The 25,244-nt window shown below is 32.1% G+C and overlaps 1 protein-coding gene and 2 long non-coding RNA genes across 3 annotated transcripts; 1 reads left to right on the top strand and 2 right to left on the bottom strand.

Moving 5' to 3' along the window:
- Positions 1–873: 873 nt before the first annotated feature.
- Positions 874–15,138, top strand: LOC148598903 (uncharacterized). The gene is made up of 4 exons (XM_088562216.1): positions 874–1,027; positions 3,047–3,142; positions 3,944–4,237; positions 13,330–15,138. The coding sequence occupies exons 2-4, from the start codon at positions 3,079–3,081 to the stop codon at positions 13,872–13,874; spliced, it is 903 nt and encodes a 300-aa protein (XP_088418342.1). The 5' UTR covers positions 874–1,027; positions 3,047–3,078; the 3' UTR covers positions 13,875–15,138.
- A 1,764-nt stretch (positions 15,139–16,902) lies between these two features.
- On the bottom strand, positions 16,903–20,366 carry LOC148598902 (uncharacterized). Its single transcript, XR_015918587.1, has 3 exons — positions 20,304–20,366; positions 18,947–19,098; positions 16,903–17,973 (listed from the first exon to the last, which is right to left on the bottom strand). It is a non-coding gene; the product is annotated as an uncharacterized LOC148598902 (long non-coding RNA).
- Positions 20,367–22,571: 2,205 nt separating this feature from the next.
- LOC148598901 (uncharacterized) lies at positions 22,572–24,481 on the bottom strand. Its single transcript, XR_015918586.1, has 3 exons — positions 24,410–24,481; positions 23,373–23,444; positions 22,572–22,637 (listed from the first exon to the last, which is right to left on the bottom strand). It is a non-coding gene; the product is annotated as an uncharacterized LOC148598901 (long non-coding RNA).
- Between the last annotated feature and the right edge of the window lie 763 nt (positions 24,482–25,244).

The following is a 25,244-nucleotide window of genomic DNA, read 5'->3' as shown; positions in this document are numbered from 1 at the left end:
ATTGTGTTTTTCTATAGAGAAAGATTTTAGATTTGTTTGGTTCTATGTTTACGATAACTGATGCATGTAGTATTTTTCATAACTGGTGCATTAAACTGAGAAAAAATACATGTAGCATAGTTCAATTTATTCGACAACAACAAATCAACACCATTTAACAATGTGCTTTAGAAATTGTATTTCCTGGAAATATGTCATCCTTATTTTATTGTCATAATTTGTTAAATATTACTTTTGCTGAATAATAACAGAGCTTTTGATTTTCAGCCTTAGAAACAAAACAAAACAAAAAATATCAGATCTCTCGATAATAAAAGCCAGCTTTCTCAAACACATCGTCTTGTTTTGCATCATTTTTCTACTTTGAAAAGTCGTGTCGTATATTTTTTTCTTTTTTTTTTGGAACCTAACGATGTTTCGAACATATACAAAAAATGTAAATTGCCCTGCTACTTTCGACCTAACATATGTTGTAAACACCATCTGATAAAGTTTGAAGTTATTGACACTACAATGTCATGTGATATTTTTCACTGTAATAAAATAGAGACTTAATGATATTATCGTGTACTACGGAAATAGCAGCAAAATGATATGTTTACTAAACGGTAGATACTTTATATTAGTGTTTTATATATCAAATGAAGACTGCCGGTAGTGATGCAAAGAATTTGATACAGAGATCTTCCTGGTACAGTTAAACATATGCAATAATGAAATCATAGGCCGTAAAAATTATGTAAATTTAGTGTACATCTATTCATTTTAATTTACAAACATGTCTTCATACTATAGATAATAATGGTTCACGCTATATTGAACGGTTACTGGGATACTTAAAATGTATCTTAACATTGACATAAATGCTGCGACGAACAATTGAAGATTAAAAGTGTTGAAAACTTACTTGATGCTTACCACACAGGGTCTAAAAGCTATCTTTTAACGAGTAGAGTTCTTATTGATTATGTTCACCTATAGGTAAAATGGAACTTGTGTTTTTAAAAAATCAAGACAACTTAAAAACGTAAGTTGGTTTTTTTCATTACTGTTATCATTTTGCTGACATTTTAGCAATGTTTCCGTGCGTATAAACTTTTTCTTGCTTCTCCGGAATTATTATCAAATCAAACATGATGCATGTAATACTATACGCGAATATGTTGTTTTTTTTTTTTTTTTTCATTTATTTATATATTTTTTTTACCTATTTTTTTATTTGTTTCTATATAATATAACGTCCTTCAAAAGCTTTTGGGTCACAACCGTGGTTAATTGTCGATTGCTACATTACGAGCACGTGCTAAAGTAGGTGTGGTTTGCGTCTGTATTAAAATCCAACTGCCCTCAATTGTTGTTAAATTTTCAACTGCTGGTATTCACCTGATGACTCACTAAAATGTCAGATAACTTTGGTTACCTGAGGTCACAATAAATAAGGAAAACACCATAAATGTACTATTTGAATCGTTGTAATCATTGGTCTATAACGGGATGACCACTCATTGCCATAAATGTTTTAGGGGTAACTCCAACTGTAGGCAGCGATGCAACAAAATAATAATAAATAGATATAATAAATAAATAAAAAGGAAAACATGGAATTCCTGATACAATGAAAGAGTAATAAATGGAACCAAGGTTTTAGCAGAAATCAAAATAATGTAATCCAACGACAAAGGCCGGACATGGAAAATAGACAAACATAGCAAGGAATATAAAGTAACTTAAATAAACATTCAAAGTAACAAAGGTAAACGCGGACTCCACTAAAAACTGGGAGCATGGACCGGATGCACCGGTAAGGTATGCGTCCTCTGCTTTTCTAGAAACACCCGACGACGAGGTGCTTATAAAAAGTCAAGTAGTCTAGCGCGTTACAAAAAGTCAGCGTAGTTACGGCAAGCTGTGGCATAACATAGGAACGTATTGGAAAATATGAAAATTTTATGTATTTGATCTACTTTGCAAACATGTGTCCACCTTTGGGATTATATTGTTTTTGTGTTATATTGAACAGTGAATGGGATCCTTAAAATGTATCTGAACTTTAGTCTAAATGCTGCGACGGACAATTGAAGATTAAGATTGTTGAAAACTTACTTGATACTTATCACAAAAGGTATAAAAGCTATATTTTAACGAGTAGATGGCGATAAAGCTCCGAAGTAAGGCGCTTATCATATTGATTATATTCACCTATAGGTAAAATTGAACGTTTGTTTCTAAAAACAAGACAACTAAAAAATAAAAGTTTTGTTTATTGTTTTTGTTTTTGTTTCTTTTTTTTTGTTTTTTGTTTTGTTTTTTCGTTTTTTGTTTTTCGTTTTTGTTTTTTTTTTATTTTTGTTATTATTTTGCCGTCATTTTGGCCGTTTTCATAGCGTAGAAACTTTTCCTTGCTTCGCATGAATTATTACCAGTTCAAACATGACTTATATGGATGACGTATGTAATATTATGCGGAAATATGTTTTGTATCTATTTTTGTTCTTCTTTCAGAATGGTGATTTATGTGGTTATAAAGTTTAATTTTATTCGAAACTTAAAATACTGAGAATATTACTTACTGTCATTATTTGTTTCTAATATAACGTTCTTTAAAGGCTTTAAGACCACAATCTTTGTTAATTGTCCATTGCCACATGAGAAGCACGCGCCAAAATAGGCGTGTCTTGCGTCTGTGTCAAATTTCAACTGCTCTTCATTGTTGTTAAATATGTAATTGTTGGTTTTCACCTAATGACATACCCCAAATTGTCGGCTAAATAGGCTACCTGGGGTCACAAAAATATCCCCTCTTCCAAGAATTCTTTAATAGAGTACATGGTGAAATAAAACACGGTTACATTTAAAGTCATTTCTGTACAATAATCCAATGAAATTATCGAATATTACGGAAGCATAACGTTACCATAGGTAACACAAATATGAAAGAAAACGCCATAACTGTCCTATAATAATCAGAATTATGTATATGTGAAGTAGACTAATGCTGTAAGCCGTCAAATTGCCAATATAAATTTCGATAATGATTATTTTTCAGGTTCACTATTTTATGACTAGCCGGATCTGGTGATGGAAAAAGCAAATGTCATTATAATTGCCTTTTTACAGTGTTTGATTAAGTGTAAAAGCGAAGGTAGGCGGTAATGGATTTTTAAGCTTTAAAGTGAGGACTTTAGTTAACTTTGGTTAATCTTTCTTTTTTTCTTTTTTTTTAATCGCAAGTAAACGGGGAACTGTTAAATGATTCAGTTGTTTACACCACTAGTCAACAATTAAACAGGAAATAACATCTAGGCATTTTTTCTGATAATATAGATTCAAATGCTAATCCCTTAAGTTCATCAGTGAAATGATAAGGTTACAAATAAATTAACAGATAGATGGATGGATGGAAGAATATATGACCATATGTGCGTACATATATGTATGCATTTTGTTTTAAAGAGAACATATAATAGACGTATTCGAAAGCTAGTTCATATCAGTTTTTTACCATTAAGTAAAGTCTCAGAGATATTTTTTACATTGTACTTAATGTATTACTATTTTTACACGACTGTAAGAATAAAATTATTCCGATCATTTTAAAAAAAAACTCATTGTTTAATTATGATTTTTAAAGCTAAAAATTATATTACTTCAGTAAAGGTTCTAGCGGTAATCAAAAGAATGAAATCAAGGGACAAATATTAGACATACACAACAAAGAACATAAAGTAAGTAAAATCAAAAATACAAAGTAATGAATGCACATAATCAACTAAATGTAACAAGGTAAAAGCGGACTAAAAACCGGGAGCATGGACCAGGTGCACCGGTAGGGTAAACGGCCTCTGCTATTCAAGAAATACCCGCGGAGTTGCTCATAAAAAGGTTAAGTCTGCGGTAGACTAAAGAGGAAAGGAAAACTATGAAAATTATTTATCGATTTCAGAAATCATTATCTGTGAAGGAACAACGAGAAGTTTCCAATGTTGTAATGGGGAGTCGATAAATATTACAAATGCTATATATGGAAGAACACAATCAGGGGAACCTGCTTGTAGTGAAACGACACTGGCAATGTTACCATCGACAGACCCTTGCTTTAATGCTGTTGATATTAACGACATTGAATGTCATTTACAAAGAAACTGTACATTTACACCAACTAACGGTTGGATATATGGAATGGATCCTTGTAAAAATATAAAGAAATATTTAAATGTGACATACACGTGTGGGCAGGGTAGGTCTCTTCCTTATTTTATCGAACACTTGCATTCACTCGTTTGATATTAAGTATCACGTCATCAAATAAATTGTGTATGTATTATTATCCATCAATAACAGTCAGTGCAATGACTTTTTACGCGTATCTATTATCTTTTTAATACTTCCAATCTACTGCCAATAATTCTACATATATGTAACATTCATCCATCTGTGTTAAATGAAAAATATTTCGTTAGTTTATTTTTTAAGTTTTGTTAACAGTAAGTCAGTAGTGGATTTCACAAAATAATCATTATTGTACAATAAATCGCATAAAATAGATCTTAAGAATAATTTTGCTAAATCATTATTTACGAACAATTTTACATTTCCAACATTTTGAGAAATAAACCACTTTATCACTAACACTTTGGCTGCCTTAAACAATGTACTGACCATTGTTCAGGTTTACTAATCCCCGTCTTTATTAAAAACTTAAACTCTCATTCGCAATTACAAGTAATTCTTAGAATGGTCTAAATCTAGGTGCAGATATTATATATTTTCTGAATTATTATTTTTACTTCTTATCACCAATCTATAATGATCCTTCTTCTATTGCAAAAAGTAAGTTTTACTACTGTAAACATATTTTTTCAGGTCTTGCAATAAGACTGCGACTAACATCGTATTTACAGTTTTCAGTTCAATGAATATTGGTAAATTAACATAACTTTACATTACATTTTTTTTTTAAATAAATGAGGAATTCTTACCGCGTTTTAGACATATTCAATATGTAAGTATTAATTAAACAAATTCCTGGCGTCTGTAGGATAAGGTCATGCCAATAGAACCTGATTTTGTTACACATTTTAAAAAAGCATTATCCGTACACAGCTTAGTTGCTGATAGAAATTACGAACTAAAATTACGATATTTAGGTAGCAGTCCGCCTTAGAATTATGCAGTAGGTGATTTATCGATGTCAGATATTTTATCCGAATTTACTTTAAATCAGTTGGATATATTGGAAAACAATAAATAAAATGAAAAAATGAATAATATTTTCACCGTTACCATAACAACGACCACTCCTTAGTAACCAGCAATTTAGGGCCTAATCATCATAAAAACATTACAATTTGAATGTAATTTTATATATTTAATGGTGGAAATATGTCAATCCACATAATCATATTAATAAAGCGTGTCTTAAGGAAAATAATTTACAATAAAGAACAAAGCAATTTGATTGGTTTAGATCTGGTTACCATAGCAACCAGAAGTCTTGATTTTTGACATTTTGAAATATACGAAAATAGGCTATGTTCAGACCCGTTTTGCCAGCACTAGAAAGAAGATTTTATCCAAATGTATGCAAGGATGTGTAGCACGACTTCTCCACTGAAACATATCAAAAATAAAAATATGTAACCTTTCTCTGTTTTTTGCTCATCTGGACCTGAAATCACCACCCATAAAAACTTTTGTTTTTCTCAAAGCTTTTCATACTAACATTTTCCAGACCATAACTTTTTTGTCTTTTGACCAAGACTTCAAACATTTGATATGTTGGTATATCCTCTCAGGACAGAGTATTGCGTACCAGAGAAAGTGACCTTTGACCTTGACCTTTAACCTCAAGGTCAATTAAATCACATACAAATTTTGGCATAAAACGATGCATAATTTTGTATGTGCCAATATTTTTTGTGTTTTTACTTTGATTTCTGATTTTTGGCATTTAAGTATATATCACCAAGGCAGAGAGTAATGTTTTAGGTAAATCACCTTTGACCATAACATCTGACACCAAGGTCAAATAACATATAATTTTTTATATAAATACCATACAAAACTTCGTCTTGGTCATAAGGTTTTTTTTGGTTTTTTTTGCCTTTTTTAGCCAGATATCTGATATTTAGTATGTAAGTAAACCACATTAAGGTAGAGTGTAATGTTCTACATAGGATGGTTTTTTACCTTGACCTTCGATTCTAAAGTCAAATGAAATACAAAAGTTAGGCCAAATACCACACAAAATTTTATCTGGGCCATAATTCTATTGTCTTTTTACTTAGACATCTGATATTTGGTATGGTGTTATATTTCACGAAGAAGGCGAGGCGTCACGTACTAGAGTGGATGACATTTGAACTTGACCTTTGACCCCATGGACGAATAACATGCCAAATTTTGGCTTAGTGTTAAATAGGTCGGATGTCGTATGACAGATACTATTTTTTTTAATTAATTTCTGTTTAATTAGAAAATTCAATTGGACCCCAGAATAATGTTTCTTGTTTTTGTTGATCTTCTCTTGACATAATATCCCATTTCTATTTTTTTTCTTTTTTTTTTGCGTTTATGTTTTACTGAAATGCACATCTCCTTATCAAAATGTCCCAGGGTTACATTTTCTTGATTTCCGCCAGAATCTTGGTTCCCTTGATAACTCTTATAAAAATGAACATGTAGAAAGTTTGCATAGGAAGTTTCAAAATGTTTTATAATTTATGATTTCGTTGCTCAATCATAATGTCATAATGCTGTGACTTTTTCAACATGGAATTTGGTGGCAGAAATTAAGATGAGAACAATTGGAAAATCAACAGTTGTAAATATATCATAGACATATTATAAATGGATAATTAGAGGCCCAAGAGAGACTGAATCGTTCAATTGGTTTACCATTTGCTTATTAGAAGAACTTGACAATGATACAGGCGAAGTTAATAATTACTGAATACTCAAATGCAAGAAATACTTTTAAAAGCATTTGGTGACCTGAACCAGAATTTTGCTGAAGGCAACAGTTTTTTAATTATTTTCAAAAAAATGTCTATCGACCACTATGTTCTGTTTTTAGTATAGGCAGCCATATATATTCAAGGATTAAAAATCACAAGTCATTTTTATCACAAATACACTAAAGGACTAATATGCTTTAATTGATTCAGGAAAAATAACTCCTACATTAGTATATGAATCGTTTCGAAAATTTCGGAATTGGTCTGTCTTATGATGCGGAATAATATAACTCCTAAAATATTTTGCTAAAGGCAACACATTTTAAGTTATTTGCAGAAACTGCCTTCTGACTCATATGTTCTATTTTCGGTAATGGCTGCCATGTTTTTTTTTTTTTTTTTTTTTTTTCACGGATTTAAAGTACCAACAGTCATATTGTGTGGAATACACTAAGGAACAAATACGCCAACGTCCATTGAATTATGTACAATGGTTTTAGAGAAGAATATTTACGGAGTTGCTTATGCAAAAACTGGCAAAAAATGTTTCAGGGGCTGTAACTCTTGAATCAAATGATAAATCGTATAGAAAATTCCGGCATAGGTCAGTTTCATGAAGTTGAACGATATTACTCTGCAAGAAATTTGCTAAGGGCAACAATCTTTGAGTTGTTTACAAACAAATTTCTTCTGACCCTAATGTTCTATTTTTAGTAACAGGGTTATGTTTTTTCATGGATGAAAAATCCCAACAGTCATTTTGTGTGGAATATCCTACGATACAATTATGCATACTAAAATTGAATTCACCACAATGGTTATTGAGAAGAATATTTTCAAAGTTGTACATACGAAGAATGCCAAAAAGCTGTTTTAGGGGTCATAACTCCTACATCGGTTGGCAATATCGTTTTCAGAATTTTTTTTTTTTTTTTTTTTTTTTTTTTTTTTTTTGTAGTTATTTGCAAAAAATGCCTTTAGACCCCTCTGATCTGTTGTTTTTTTTTTTATTGATCCCAACGATCATTTTGTGGACAATTCTCTAGAGGAGAAGATTTGTGAACATTTGTCGACGACGACGGACGCCAAGTGATGGCATAAGCTTACTTGGCTTTTGGCTAGGTGAGCAAAAAATAACAAATGTTTGTTTACTGACCTGTTACCCTACATCTATTACTTGTAGCTGTCTAGAAATTATGAGGGAAACAAACATGGGTATACATTTCATATTGTCGTGGCATTTAAGACTCAATTGCATAATCATCAAATGCGAACTACTTTTATACAATGTAGTCAAAAAGTTTCTACTTATTATTGCCCATACATGAGATCAGAAGTAAACTTTAACACAGTCAAAGAAGTGTAAAATATAGGTTGCAGATACAGTCATCATACTACCCTTCGTTTGGATGCTGATTCCCTATCCTTAATGCATCAGTATGTAACTTCAGTAATATGATCCTGCCTTTTATATTGATTGAGGTACATGTATGAAACCAGATGTACTAAATCATGATGAAATTTTGTAACGGTGAAAACACTTCTTAAACGTTTATAAAAGTTTTTTGAAATCGGTACCCCTTGGTGCTAAAGCTTTTCTGTGCAGAATGTGTTATGTTAAATAAAATTTGACACTTTATTACAAATACGAGCAAAACAGACCAGTTGTAAATGTTAATAAAGTAGGAGGGTGCTTTGGGAATATCACCGTCTAGGAATGGAAAATAAACGATAGGAAAATCGATATTGTCTTGTCGTTTTTTATATATAAGACCTTAGGCTAATACTTGTATCATAATCATATTGAAATTAGTTTGAATAGCATTCAAAAACCATTTTATTTGTGATCATTTTTTTCCCATTTAAGGAAACTAGCACAAGAACTGGCTAAAATTGTGCATACATTTTACATGCCGTTAAAGAATTAGGTTATTGTGACGTATATTTTCCGTTAAAGCAACTTTTGTTAATATATTTTGGTTTAAAGTCTTAATTCTTAGGTATCAGAAATGAATTGCAGTTGATACCTGGTCAGTCAATAGATCTTAGGAATCACAACCAGTTTCACTATGAATTTGACTATTTTCGGATTAGGAAGTTGATGAAGAAATATTGGAAAATCTACGTGTATGTTTATGTGTGTGTTCCAACCTAGTTGAATAGGTAACAATATAAAGAGGAATTTGTAAAAGAAAACAAAAATCTAATTTTTTGGTAACAACATCATGATTTAGCACTTTTGGCATCATACCTCATTAAATATAAAAGGTAAGATCATATAACTGAAGTTATATACTGATGAATCAAGGATCGTGAATTTGCTTCCTGGCAAAAGTGAACTATCTGCAATCTATATTTTACATTTCATTGACTATGTTAAAGTTTACTTCTGACCTCATGTGTGGGCAATTAATAAGTAGAAGGATCATGTAACTTTGTATACTTTCTTGTATAGTTCATATCTTCTATATTGCAATTACTTCTAATGTGCCACTACAAGATAAAATACGTAATTGTAGATTTCTCCTGGAATCTTTGTTCCCTTGATTACTCTTTCCTATGTTTGGCTTATTCATAGTTTCTGAATTGCTACACACCAAAATACAATACCCCACACATCCCCATGTTGGATACTCACGTGAATTTTTTCGTAAGAGAATTGCATGTATAAGGACCTACATCAAAAAGGAATTAGAGTATTAGATCAGACATTACAAAATATTGCAACCACATAAATTTGAAAAATGATTTTTGAAAATGATTTTTAAGGCATTAGAAAAGATTGTGACAAAATAAAATAAAAAAAAACTTTTGAAAAAGATGTTTGCAGGCAATAGAGAAGATTGCAACAAAATAAAATAAAAAAAAAATATTTTGAAAATTATTTTTCAGGCATTAGAAAAGATTGTGACAAAATAAAATTTAAAAAAGATTTTTGAAAAAGTTATCAATAAAAACAGATGATTGCAACCGACTCAAAGTGATTGCAATAGCTCACAGTGACATTCGTCCCAGGTGAGCTTAAACTCTACTATAAGGAAACAAACCTTTATAACTAAATTCTGGTACCCAGAATGGTAGTTTCAAAATCAAGACTTTAATTCCTTTAAGTTTTAATTAATCTAAAGTAAAAATCCTTGGAGTGGAACGAAACATAAATTTGACTTGTGACTTATCATGGTGAACTTAAACCAAAAATCCACGCCAATATCTGCAAATGCTTCAAAAAAGTCCGGAAAACTGAAGATGGACTGATGGACAGACAGACAGGTCAAAAACATTATACACTGCACAACTTCGTTGAGTGGGGTATAATTACTGAAGCTCATCTGAGTTCTTCTCCTTTAACACTTAGAAAACTTATTGTCCACAACAGAATGATGTTTAAATGATAATTAACCCTGCTTCTTGGGTTTAAGAACAATTAGGTGATAAAGGGCAATTGATTCGTTACATTTATGACTACGAGGTGAAATTTTGCATGAAATTAGTCATTAACTTAAGTCACAATTTTGTATGTCACTTGACCATAAGGTCAAAGTTCAAGTTCAAAAGTCAAACACCTTGGTACAAGACGCTCCGTCTTAGTGGCTTAGCGTGAAATAGCCACATACTTAATATGTCTCAGATATCTAAGAAAAAGAAAAAAAGTTATGGCCTAGACAAAACTTTGGGTAGTATTTTGCCAAACTTTTAATGTTGTTTGACCTTGAAGTTACAGGTTGAAGTCAAATGTCACCTACTCTGGTAAGTGACGCTCCACTCTGAGAGGATACCAACATACCAAATATTAGAAGTCTAGGTCAAAAGAAAAAGAAGTTATGGTCTGGACAAATTGTGTATGAAAAGCATCCAAATTTGGTATGTTTTTTTACCATGAGGTCAAAGGTCAAGTTCAAATGTCAACCACTCTAGTATGTGATGCTTCGACTTCAGGAAATATAATCCTGTACCCAAATATCTGGTGTATAAGTAAAAAGACAAAAGAATTATGGCCCAAACAAAATTTTGTATAGTGTTTGGCCTAAATTTTGTATGTCATTTGACCTTAAAATCGAAGGTCAAGGTAAAAAATCATCATATCTAGAATACTACACTGAACCTTAATGTGATTTACTTATATACTAAATATCAGATATCTGGGTAAAGAAGACGAAAAAACATTATTGCAGAGACAAAGTTTTCTATGGTATTTTGCCAAAATTTTTATGTTATTTGACCTTGGTGTCATGGGTCAAGGTCAAAGGTCATCTACATAAAACATTACTCCCTGCCTTGGTGTGGTATACTTGAATGCCAAAGATCAGATATCGAAGTAAAAAGACTAAAAATTATTGGCACAGGCAAAACAAAGTATAGTAATATGCAAAAATTTGTATGTGATTTGACCTTGAGGTTAAAAGTCAAGGTCAAAGGTCACCTCCTCTGGTACGCCATGGTCTGCCCTGCGAGGATATACCAACATATCAAATATTAGAAGTCTAGATCAAAAGACAAAAAAGTTATGGTCTGGCAAATGTTAGCATGAAAAGCTTTAAGAAGAACAAGTCTTTATGGGTGGTGATTTCGGGTCCAGATGAGCAAAAAACAAAGATAAGTTATATATTTTTTTTATTTTTGATATGTTTCAGTGGAGAAGTCTTGCTACACATCCATCCATACATTTGAATAAAATCTTCTTTCTAGTGCTGGAAAAACGGGTCTGAACATAGCCTATTTTCGTATATTTCAAAATGTCAAGAATTTGTTTGCTATTTTAACCAGATCTAAACCAATCAGATTGCTTTGTACTTTACTGTAAATTGTTTTCCTAAAGATTCACTTCATTAATATAATTATGTAGTTTGACAACTTTCCACCATTAGATATATAAAATGACATTCAAATTGTGATGTTTTTGTGATAATTAGGCCCTACATTGGTGGTTGCTAAGGAGTGGTCCTTGCTATGGTAGCGGTGAAAATATTTTTGTTTCATTTTTTCATTTTACTTATTTTTTTCCCAATATATCAAACTTATTTAAAGTCAATTCGGATAAAATATCTGACATCAATAAAGCACTCACAGTGAAAGAGTAATCAAGGGAACCATGGTTATGGCTACAATCCAGGGACAAAGACCAGTCATTGAAAATAGACATACACAACAAAGAACATAAAGTAACTAAAATCATACATACAAAGTAACAAAAGCAAATGAGCAAATCGGACTCCACTAAAAACTGGGAGCATGGACAAGGTGCACCGGTAGGGTAAGCGTCCTCTGTTTTTCTAGAAACACCCGCCGAGTTGCTCATAAAAGTCAAGTCCGGGGTACTTAATTATTTGAACTACTCTTGATTTAATTGTTTGTACAATTGTTTGTACAATTGTGGCCATGTTGGCATTATATTTTCCTTTCGTAATCTACAACAATCGATCAATATCATGACTATTTAGATTTTGAGTTATGGGCAGGTGTTTCTTTAAAAGCAGAGGACGCTTATCCTACCGGTGCACCAGGCCCATGCTTCCATGATTGTATTGGAGTCCGAGTTGTACATTTACTTTTGTTATTATTTATACATTATTTTAATTACTTTATGTTCTTTTTTTGTGTTTTTTTTCTGTTTTCCATGTCTGATTTTGTCCTTTAATTGCATTCATTTGATTTCCGCTAGCATATTGGCTCCCTTTATTACCCTTTCATATGGCGTTATTCTTTTTGAAGATTTCACGCAGAAAGAGACTGAATAAATATACGTATAATGCTAAACTTTTCCTATGGAAATTAAAAAAAATCGCACTCTTTTTACACCAACTTAACTTCGGAGTATTGGACTAATGATACACAATACTTCATCCTTACGCAGGTTCGGCTAAAATTAAATTAAATATTTTCGATTGAACTCATTTTTTCCATATTTTTTCTAGTAAATGTTGGCCCTGATATGTTTATTATCCAACGATTTATTGCTTTTTGATATCACGATTAAGATAAAATTCAAGATTTTCAACAAATAATTTATGAATGAAGCATCTTTCTTGTGATTTTTGCCTTAATCTAATTTTGTTTATTTCGGATGTTTGTCCACTACTTCCAACTTATCTCTTGCGCTTGCAATTTTAAAATGAATGATTTCACCATAATGTCAATGTTGATTATCAATGTGTCTTCGTATTGTTTTGACCTTTTAATTTATTTTGAAGGAGTGTCATTGCTCTGTTACCGTGTTAATATTGTTCAGGGCTCTTAGGGGCTTATTTAAATGTTTGTTTACACTTTTTGAAGACCTGTTTTGTGAACTCTGCAAATATTTACTATTTTTAGAGGTTTAAACTAAGGTGCATTTGTTGCTTTCCGCCATATTCGTCCCTTTTTTTCTATTTTTCAGGTTTAACTTCTTCATGTGTGGAATACACAATGACAACATTAGAAGTCACACAGCCAACCGGCCCAAAAGATAGTGTGACAGAACAGACATCTACATATATGATGCCAATAAAAAGTACAGCAAAACAAGGGGGAACAACTTCATTATTATCAACTATAACGGCAAGCCATTTGACGTCAACAGAAGAACAAATACCAGACGGAACGACGGTTAAGCGCGACCCGATGTCAACAGATCAAGTACCATTGAATTGTCAATGTCAGTGTTCTGAAATAGATCAGAACCAATGGGGTTATCTCTATGGACTTACGCCAAGTGAAATGAAGGTCATAATGAAATATCATTTAGATTCCCTGATTCAGAATGTAACAATTGATAGAAAAGCTACCAATAGAGTTCGACGTATGAAAATGTCAGCTTCTGACGATCGTAATTCGGCAAGGTTTATAGGATTCATAGGTCTGTCTGTTATTGTTACAGTTGTAACTTTATTGGTAGCAATAGATATATGCAACTTGTTTTCAATATGTATCGGGAAACCGTAGTCATTATTATTAATAAATGGATGGCAAACCTTCTGTTTGGTATGGGAGGTGCGTGTATCAACTTGGATAAAATAAAAAATAATTTTAACTTTCTTCACGAACGAAATATTTGCCCTTTTCAGTCAATACTGCTAACTGCTAATGTAGATTCCAAACTATTTATAAATATGCTGCACTACAATTCAACTCTCAGTTAATCTTCTTTTTGTTTTATTATTTCCTATCAAATTTAAATTCATTCATGATTTTGATGGCGGCTTCTAGCACCTAATGTCATACACAAGTTTCAGAATCGGTTGTGACGTCTTAAACTTTTAAGTAACAATGCGAGTTGCAAATATCTAAATACATTGAATGCTAGGTTCGGCAATCGGTTCCGAAAAAATGTAGCACTAGTAGATTAACCATTTTTTTTATTTACTGAAGCTTTGATAATGTATACACACCTTAAACAACTCGGCGGGTGTTTCTAGAAAAGCAGAGGACGCTTAGACTACCGGTGCACCTGGTCTATGCTCCAAGTTTTTAGTGGCGTCCGAGTTGCTCATTTCCTTTTTCCTTTTGTTCCTTTTTTATGTATCATTTTAGTTATTTATGTTCTTTGTCGTGTATGTCTGGTCTTTGTCCCTGGATTATGTTTTATTGATTACGGCTGTAACCTTGGTTCACTTGATTACTCTTCGATAGTGTACAGTTAGTGATAAGTAAAACTTTACATTTGAGATAAATTATAGATACCTACCTACCTATTTTCGTCGCTCCCATTTTACACAAGGTCTCTTCACTTAACATCTTTTTTGCCCATAACTTCTGTTCACCTTAAATCATCATCAACCCTTTCAACTTAGTTTCCGAAGATCATCGCCATGTTGTTTTTGGTCAGCCTTTGTCATATATCTTGCGGTGTTCATCTATGGGATGTCTGAAGTTTGCATTCTCAAAACATGCAAAAACCATTGTTATCTGGTCTATAATGCAAGTTATTTTGAGAGAGTTGTGATTTGTTATCGTTTTTCTTAAATATTAGAATATTCGAAGGTAAGCAGCTGCGGTGGAAATAAGAAATTAATAATAAAGTATATAACTATGTATTACTTGAAGAGGTTTGAGAAGGTAAATATTTGAACCTGAGCCAAGACACCGTGAACTAGTTGTAGTTTTGACAGATCCTACATTATAGCCTTAAATCGACACTAAGCATCATCAACGTTCTTTATATGCAGATGCCCTTAAACATGAATCTATAAAAACCGTTCTGTGATAAATGCAGTTGTAGGAGAATTTTTTACACAAAGTTTGTGCTATATGTTTAAGTATTCCATGAATGAAATTGAATAAATAAATAGGTTTATCTTATTGAGTATTTGTTTGTTATTTCTGAGCATTGCTAACTATGAAATAAGAGATGTGGATTATTTTAACAGAAATCTATCACCATGCGTAACACACCATGTTAAGTGGTTACAAAGAATAATAATGTCTCTCTTTATCGTTATACTAATCAGTTAGATCTAATTTTAAGGGGTGTGTACTCTTGTTGAATTGTCGTTTGGGTTCATTTTACTATATATGTACGAGTCCGTATTTCCTTTAGAATTATATGTAGTTCCAACTTGTGGTTCGGAGCAGTTTGTTACCAATTTTGAGTTTATTTTGTCAATTAAAAACACATATCCATTGACATTCTTTTCCGCTTACATAACGGATATTAGATCTATCATTAGCAATCATTTCCACAAATAAGGTGATTGACCCCTACACGTGTATTATATTTTACTTTTAACAAGTAGTACTTTATCGCTATTTTGTTTAAAATCTCTTTGATCTTGCTATTCGATAATTTTTAATCTCACGCCAGTCGAGTGAGAATGAAAATTATCGTTAGTTTCTATGCCCCACATGACATACAAGCAACAGCGTAGGAATATTTGACGACCCAAATAACCGTCTTTTTATTTACTGCGTATGAAATAATGGCCAATATTTCTAGTCAACAATAGAAATGATTAAACACAGTAACTTACCCGATTAGAATGAATAAATCCCAAAACTATTCCGCAAATTTTAACACGACTGTCATATATAGTTAACCGATTTTTTTTTCTTAAAAAAATGTGTATAACAGCTGTACAACATACATGAAGTCACGTAACACGTCGCTGAAAAATAGTCCCGAAAGGAAAATGTGCTGCGCTTATAAAACTTACATATTTAGGTCAAGAAAACTGAAAATAAAAGAAAACTAATACCTTACAATTCAGCAAAACAGAGATAAACAGATTATTAAATATTTTTCAACTCGCGGGACTTTCTCATGCTCATCTCGTCTCGCGGCAAAGAAACTCCCTCTCGTTGAAAAAATATTAAATAATCTAATATTCCAGTATTTCAAATTTCAACATATCATTTAGAATCATAACGTGAATCTGTTATTAGAAACGAATTCATTCATGAAATGATACTTTACTCACTTTTAAATATAGATGTACTTGAAAAGGATTAATACGTGCTCTTATCTCTCAGTCGTTATCTGACAGTTATATTCTATGCAAGACATGGAAAGCTCGATACTCACCCAATAAGCTAAATAAACCGTTGAACAGGATCATTCGTAAGGGATCTGGTTCTGAAATTGTCAAATCGTTAAGGATAACATCGTTTGGTTGTAACATTTATTCGCTTATATGGTCTTTACATAGAAATACATACACATGTGTGTGTTTAATCGTGTAATATTTTTCCACATGGCCAGATTTTGAAAAGGGTTGTGATCACGCCAAGGTACGTAAATCTGCAGCATATTTTTTGCGCCTGTCTCAATTTCTGGCCCCTGTATGTTTAATTTCGCTTTCACCTTTTGTTTATTTTAATGTTACTTGAGTATATAGGGACAACCATTTCGCTGTACTTGTGTATAATGATGTTCTATGGACATCTGCAGCCTGACCTGTGGTATGAGGGTTTTTTGTCGTTCATTGAAGATTAAATGGTGGCTTTGACTCACAGTTTCATTCCGGTGGTGTTGATGTCCTTTTGACATATACACAGTACATAATTTCGTTATATACAATTCATTGGACAATCGTTTTTCGTAAGATACAGGAACGTTTAGATTTTCTTTATCCAATATTTTAGTGTATCTTGTTTTTTATTTGTTTGGTTTTGTTTGTGTTTGATTGGTTTGGGTTTATTTGTAGTTTTTTTTTGTTTTTTTGTTTTTGTTTTTTGTTTTGATTTGTTTTTGTGGTTTTTTTTTTCTTTCTAGTATTATTCGTTGTGTTGTTTTTTTATCATTTTTCCGTCGTCCTTGTTTTTTTTTATTATTTGCCTTTGAATAGGATTTACAGACTCATTACTTTACTTAGATATGCATACCTTTATTTTTTGTTTATTTTATGTTTTGGGTGAATAAAGCACGTATATGGTTGATCATGTTTATTACTGATTGTTCATTGTACACCAAATAGCAGTTACAGACTCTTTATCATTATTATCTCTCGGGTGATAAATGGGCAATAATAAACCTGTTACAAAACAGGTTCATTATAAAATTACTTACAAAAGAAAGAAAAAAATACACAATGGAAACAAAAAATACCCTAAAAAATACCACACAACACCATCATCCGTCCAAAACAAACATATTATTAAATTACCCCAGATAAATGAAATCCTATTTTTTTTCACATTAAAGCACACAATTACCCAAGTCGCATAAGATAAATAAGATAAACACGCTAGACAAAGTATAATATTTAACTGCATATGATTATTCATCAATGAGATTATTACTGTTGTATCAGGTATGAGAGTTGTCAATCCATACATAAAATAATTGAAAGAATTAGTAGCGTTGGTAACATAATTAATGCAGGTAAACAACGGATTTTGGGTATTTTGAGAGACATGAATGAAGTTAATGTTTATCAATCTACAATCCTTAGTACAGCATTTTATATGCAATGACTGATCTTTAATAAGAATGAACTTTTGAACAAAGAAAATGAATAGCAGCCAAGCAAGTACAAGCCCCACATTCTATGTCTATGAAATCTTCACCATTTTGTCGGCAGGATTAAACGGCACCTATAACACTTTCCTGGAACAAGAAGTAAATGTTTAAGTAGCATTTGTTTTATAAACATCAGACGGTGTGATACATCCCTGACAAAAACCCACCAATTTGATTTCATTTCTAATTAAGTATCAGTCATAGACCATATAACCAGTCTTAGTTTGTACAGACCATATAACCAGTCTTAGTTTTATACAGACCATATAACCAGTCTTAGTTTGTCATTCGGTTGTTACACATTTGAGATGAAAAAGTGAACTATAAAGATTGTGCATGGAAATGGCACATTGCTAGAGTTATTGGTTTTTATTGTGTTTGAGTTCAGTGATTTTAGTTGGAGATTGATGAATTGATGTAGGGTTTTCTCAAAAGTACCGAACTGAATAAGGAAAGGATTAGTGTTACAAAATATACCATATGTAGACTGATAAAGCATTGATTGTGCGGTTGGTTTTCTACTACGTGAATCAACGTTAGTCTTCGAGATTTATCTAATCAACCACCTCGACCAATAGTCAACGCTTTGATTTAAATTATTTCCGGTTGCTCAATTTAATATTTACATGTATATATATGGGAAGTATAAATTTTCATTTTCTGATGCTGATTTTATTCTAGATTCAAGTTGTTTTCTTTATTCCTGTTGTCGGATCACTTTTTATGCAAAGGGAAATACTTCATAAACCAGGCGATCAAGGTAGTCAAAACAGGAGATATTTTTTTTAACTAAATTCATCTGAACTTTGGAAACTACTCTTATCTTTTTTTTTGTAGTTTTATTTTCTTTGAAAGCAATACAAATACCCGGTACTAGGCAGCCAACTAGTCTGCCTTCTCTGTGAGTTATTTCCATTTAGGTCTGGAAACCTGAACTGTTACTGGAAAAGAACTGTTAAATTATTCATTTTATTATTGAAAAAATCAATTAAAGCAATATGCCTTTTACATTAATTTTGTATTATTGAAAAAGCTATAATCAATAATATAGTGCACTTACACAATATAAATGCAACATACTCATTTCGCCATCCCGTTGATACAAAAGATGTCCCAGAGCATGTAACATCGGTAACTTTACCGCTTGATTCTGTCCACTGAAAGAACTGCTGTACCACACTATCGCACGCCAATGGATTATTTCTAACCATTCTACAATAAAAGAGTAATCAGTAATCAGTAGTATGTTATCATTACCCAATATGTGAGCAACTATGGGTTATGGTCGTCAGACAGATTTGTAATTAGCCACAAATCAATAGTGACTTTGAATTTTATACTTTCTTCTACATAAAATGTATAGGACGCTCGAAAAAAGCTCCATCTGAGAAAGTAAAATCCGTTTTATAATGAGGTAAATGTAAAGCATTCATGTTGATAAAATTATATAAATGTTGTTAACAATAGAAAGCCAATATTCCGTTGTTACCAATTATAGTCAAGATTTCGTGGTTAGAATGAATTTTCGATTCGAAAAACTAAATACGAAATAAGTGAAATATTTTTTTCTATACGTCAAACGAAACAATGTGTATAAAATAAGACTTCAGATTTGTCAATTATTTGTGGAGAATTTTCCTATAATTAGTTTAAACGAAACAAGATTGGCAGTGTTTAATGAAATTGTGTTGCTGAAAATCAGTTAAAAACACACACAAAAAAACACAAATAAAAAACATCAGATTTTAAATTTCATAAGCTTAGATATTCAATGTGCGTGAATTAAATCTAAATATTCGTAAGCCTTTATCTAACAGGTCGTGAACATTCAAAACAAAATAATATACGTTGCGTAAGCTTCATTGCCCTATGTCCACCCATGGACGAAGTGGAATAAATCAAGCTTCATTACAATTGTACTTAAGTGTAAGTTTTGTAAGAATCGGACAAAATGGGAGACACTCAAAACATGCATGTCAAACACGCATCAAACTGACAAATTAATTTCACTCCTGAATGCTTTCTCTATATAAGAAGATTATTTTTTTTATCTCTGCAAAAGTGGGTTGCTCTGAATTTTGTTCAATTGAATTTATTAAAAGAGGTTTTCGACAGAGTAATCAGCACTTGAAAAGTTCATTTTCAGTGCATTCAATGGAAATATATTTCAGTTTACCAAAATGATATGTCTTTTTTCCTTATTCTGATATTCGAATATAACTTTAAAAGTGGTGTTTGTTTTAATACCATGTTTCACTGACTACATGATTCTTACAGAGACTAAAACTTAAGCTTCACGTGCATGTAAAATATCCAAATTTACGGGAAAGATTCACTCGCAAAAGATGAATGTTGAACAGTCCTGCTATTGAGTGATATGTTGTAATCAAGTACAGTTTTATATAGTTAATACTTACAAATACTTTAATTTTGGTAAATCTTTGAATGTGTCCTTTTTTATAGTTGATAGCTTGTTATTGTATAAATACCTATGAAAATTATGACTTCGGTGGTAATTAATGAATTACAAAAAAAAAAATAAACAACACGCTATCATTTTGAAGACGCTACATCAATTTTACTCGATTTGGTTTGAATTTTCAATATACGGTTTAAAACAAATCCTAAACGACGCTTCAGTATGGAACAAACTAGGTTGCAAATGTTACCCTCTATTGAATTAACAACAACAACAACCCACACCCATCCCCCCTAAAAAAATCAAGAATTCAGTGAATATATATACAACCTCTCAGAATGTGACGACGCTATTCGCTGCACTGCTCCATCGGATCAAATTGATACAGGGAAGATAACGTAAACTTATAGAAGGGTCTGAACAATTCCCAACGATGTTAGAACTGTCAAATTTGCCAAGCAAATTTTCGGTCGTTCCCTTCGCGGGACTCGAACTCGTACCGCTGTGACATCTATGGCAACTAGAGTCGTCACATTCTGAGACGTTGTATAATATTGATTTGTTGTGACATGCATCATTAATTTGATCCTATTTCCTACATAATAACACCTAGATGAACTGTCCCGTACTACCATACATCGTGTACTAAGTTGCAGCTCTAGATTAATCCTACGAGGAGGAATGACCCAGCCAGCGAAAGCTATATTTTATATATAGCCTAGCTGGCCGAGTGGTCTAGGGCGCTGGACTTAGTGCAGGCGGTGTTGCCATAGATGTCACAGCGGTACAAGTTCGAGTCCCGCGGAGGGAATGACCAAAAATTTTCTTGGCAAATTTGACAGTTCTAACATCGTTGGGAATGTTTCAGACCCTTCTATAAGTTTACGTTGTCTTCCCTGTATCAATTTGATCCGGTGTAGCGAATAGAGTCGTCACATTCTGAAAACGTTGTATAATATTGATTTGTTGTGACAGGCATCATTAATTTGATCCTCTATCCTACATAATAACACCTAGATGAACTGTCTTGTTTTACCATATATCGTGTACTAAGTTACAGCCCTAGATTAATCCTACGAGGAGGAATGACCCAGCCAGCGAAAGCTATATTTTATATATAGCCTGGCTGGTCGAGTGGTCTAGGGCGCTGGACTTAGTGCAGGCGGTGTTGCCATAGATGTCACAGCGGTACGAGTTCGAGTCCCGCGGAGGGAACGACCAAAAATTTGCTTGGCAAATTTGACAGTTCTAACATCGTTGTGAATTTTTCAGACCCTTATATATATATATAATCGTCTAAATAATAGTCAACAATCACTCTTACGGGGTGATGGATCGTTAAAAACGATGCGAAACATAACAATAAATAAAATAAACGTCTAAATATGTTTAACATCACCAGAAGATGGTAAAATTTAAATTGAATATTTCGGATAACAGATATATATATATCATATAGTTTTATGAGTTTTATGCTGAGGAAGGATATCTGTTATCCGAAATTTTCAATTTAAATTTTACCATCTTCTGGTGATGTTAAACATATTTGACGTTTATATATATATATATATATATATACTCTTAAGAAAAAAATAGTTTCCAGTCGTTCACATCACAATTCACACGTTATACCACAGCTTTCCGTAACTATATAGACTTTTTGTATCGTGCTGGACTGCTAACAAGTATGCTTCTAAAACAGGGTTATGTTGCTACAAGATTGAAGATATCAGTATAAAAGTTTTTGGTCGCCATCATGAACTCATGGGTCGTTATATGCTATTTATATAGAATCAAATGTGGAAACAGTATTCCGAATATATGTTCAAAGTTCTCTAACATTCAACTAGATTATGAACAGATCAAAGAAATATTACAGTCTGTATCTTCCATAGATACTCTCATAAAATCTAAATTCGAATAGGTTCGTCACTGAACGGTAACCGAGGAATCTAAGGTTGGCGGTAGTATATAGGTTTAGAAGGAAACACTTGAATCATGCTCTTCCGTTAAAAAGATATTAAAGTCTAAAGAGAGGACTGCATCCACAGAAACAAAAGATAAAGATCGGGCGTTGATTTCACAAAAAGTCGTAACTGTATAATTGATCGTAAGTAATGTCATCACAATCGAAAATAGCGTTGTGACTTCATAATTTACGATCAATTTCAGACTTACGACTTTTTGTGAAATCGACGCCGGAGTAAACAATGCGTTCCTTTTTTTGGAAACATTCTACAAATGTACAACGAATACTTACAGATGAACTAAGTTTGGAAGATTCTTTAAGTCGCCAGCGTCAATACTGGTTATTAGGTTCTTTGTAAGAAACCTATAAAGCAATTTTAATGTATGGTAATTTATGTTTGAACAATATATTTGCAGTGTACTCTTAATTTCCCATTCGCTATTTTTTTTACGGATTATGTATACAATACTTTTTGATGCACAATACTTTTAAAATATGTAGTTTTGTTTACATCGAAGTGATACAATGAAATTGTTTCGTCATTTCAACAGACCAGAGACTCATTTTTTTTCTTTAAATGACATCATTATAAAAAATTAACAATTCTCATCTCAACTAACAGCGCAATACTAATTTGGAAACAATAATATATTACGCATCGCATAACTCAAAAATATAGTAGAAAAGATTCCACGTAATATATCAGTTATGTCGATGACAAATAATTAATACGGAAAAGTGATAACAGCCATTACATGAGACAAACATTGATAAACTGTTGAGATAGGAAAGCTAGATATCAAATAAAAACGATGATAAGAAAACGCAATGCCCATTTATTCCGTAATCAATAATTTCCTTCCTATATTTTCCCTGTCTCTTTCTATATTTTTCGTTTTTATTTTGTTTTTTTTTTTTTTTTTTGTTTTTTTTAATTTGTCGACTGATATTGAGGGTCAACGGAGGGGGTCGGTTTTCCGCCTCCCTAATTCTCCACGGTTTACGCCTTTTATATTATGCCGAAAACGACTGGACGCACTCCCTAAATGCAGCGTGAACAACAGAGAATGGCAATATTTTTATACGTCTTGTACTCACAGGCGTTTTAGCTTTGGAAGATCACTTATGGCATTTCGTTGAATATTGGATATTTGGTTCTCTTCCAAATTCCTTTATATAAAAATGTAGTTAAATATAAGTATTTACACCTATATTTATTAAACAAAGAAAGCGTTCATTTAGGCAACGTGACAAAACCGTACTTGTCTGTATTAAATAACCAGAAGTTTTATTGTGGTCACTACTTCAGATAACTATCTAAGGAAAACGACAGGAATCTCGTTTTAAACCCCCATAAAGGTGGTTCATATAAAAAAGCGTATCGACGTTACTTGTTGTTCATGAATATATATATCAAGGGCAGTCACTTTCAATGTATCTAGCGGTATAACAATTAGATCATTAATAAAATTCATGGTCGCTTTGTAATAAATAGCTATTTAACATTTCGATGTATATAGTACAGAAAATAATGTACGTATTGGACTCGCCATATGCGCGGCTTGACCAATACAGATATAATAAAAAGGACTCATACGATATTATCATCTATTGTACATTAAAGGAAGTTTAATATATTATTTTAAAAATTCAATACATGTTCTTAACCAGATCTTCACCGTTTGAAAATGGAAATGTTCCGTAACTATCGTTATACATGTCATCGTATAACCAATCGGACATGTTTGAAATGTAATCAAAACTGTTTAAATTCGGTGTATACATAAATATTGTTTTTATGTACAAATAATCTCAAAGCAAAATTAATGAATGCATATTAGATAGGATGTTATTTGTAAAGGAGACAAAAAAATGATTTATTAATGTCTAATGAAGGTGAATTGACATCTATAGCTAATAGAAGGTCAATACTGAAACACAAAGTCCGAGAAGCAAACGAATAATGATAAACATTTTTGTGTGGTGACGACATAATTTTTGCCACTTTGTTTTATCTGATAAGCTTGTGCGTAAGGCACCGACTACTATGTCGAAAATGTTAACAATGGCCAATGTATAGCAACAGATGTGAATTTTAAGAAAAAAAAATCACCAGTTGAGCATATTTTACTCACAGGACTATAAGATCTACAAGATTCTTCAAAACGTCTCCATTTAGTATTGAAATCTGGTTTCCTGTCAAGTCTCTGAATTCAAAATATTTTATTTTACATTCTTGGAATTAGAATTAGTTTGTATTGTGCTGTTCAAATGGGTATTTCAAAGAAAACACGATAACAGATTCTGTTTATTATATGACGTTTTTATGGAAGATGTGAATGCATTGTTTGTCTCTTTTAAGTTAACAAGAATATGTACTCTTAGTTTATGTACCATGAATATATCACATCTACCTTAAGAAAGTCTTTCAATCAAGGGCCAATGATACTCGCTGTAAGATTTTCGTTAAATAAGTGAATATTTTTGGAAAGTCCACGTGTATACAGTATACGCGTATGCAATATTTTTATAGTGCTCAGTTTACTTACAATCTTGCAAGACTAGGACAATGTTTCAGAGCTGTTGGGAGACTGGATAGTTTGTTGTGAGACAGGTCTCTGAAAATAAGAAAAAATAGAATGACTAACTACAATATAATGACTACAGTTATCTGCAAATAAAAAAATCGCAATTCTTCGTGTTTTTTTAAGCAAATGCATGTATCTTAATATCAATTCAGAATACAATGAACAAATAATCTCTATTTTTTTGGCGAAATTATACAGCTTTGAATAAGAACATATCAATTGTTAAGTCGCGAAAATAAAGAGTAACGAATTTGAATTGATATCGCATAAAGCATAAATAAATATCTTCGAAATTAATTAGGCTAAGAGTAGTACTATAACATCAAAATTTTAACATTAACTGTGCACAACTTTATTACTTACTCATCAAAAATAAGAAGAA

This window comes from Perna viridis, chromosome 14 (genome assembly GCF_037379345.1).
Source record: "Perna viridis isolate PV_CMFRI_1.1 ecotype Kerala chromosome 14, ASM3737934v1, whole genome shotgun sequence".
NCBI lineage: Eukaryota > Metazoa > Mollusca > Bivalvia > Mytilida > Mytilidae > Perna > Perna viridis.
Note: the sequence above shows the minus strand (reverse complement) of the source record. Positions and strands in the feature narration are given on the sequence as shown.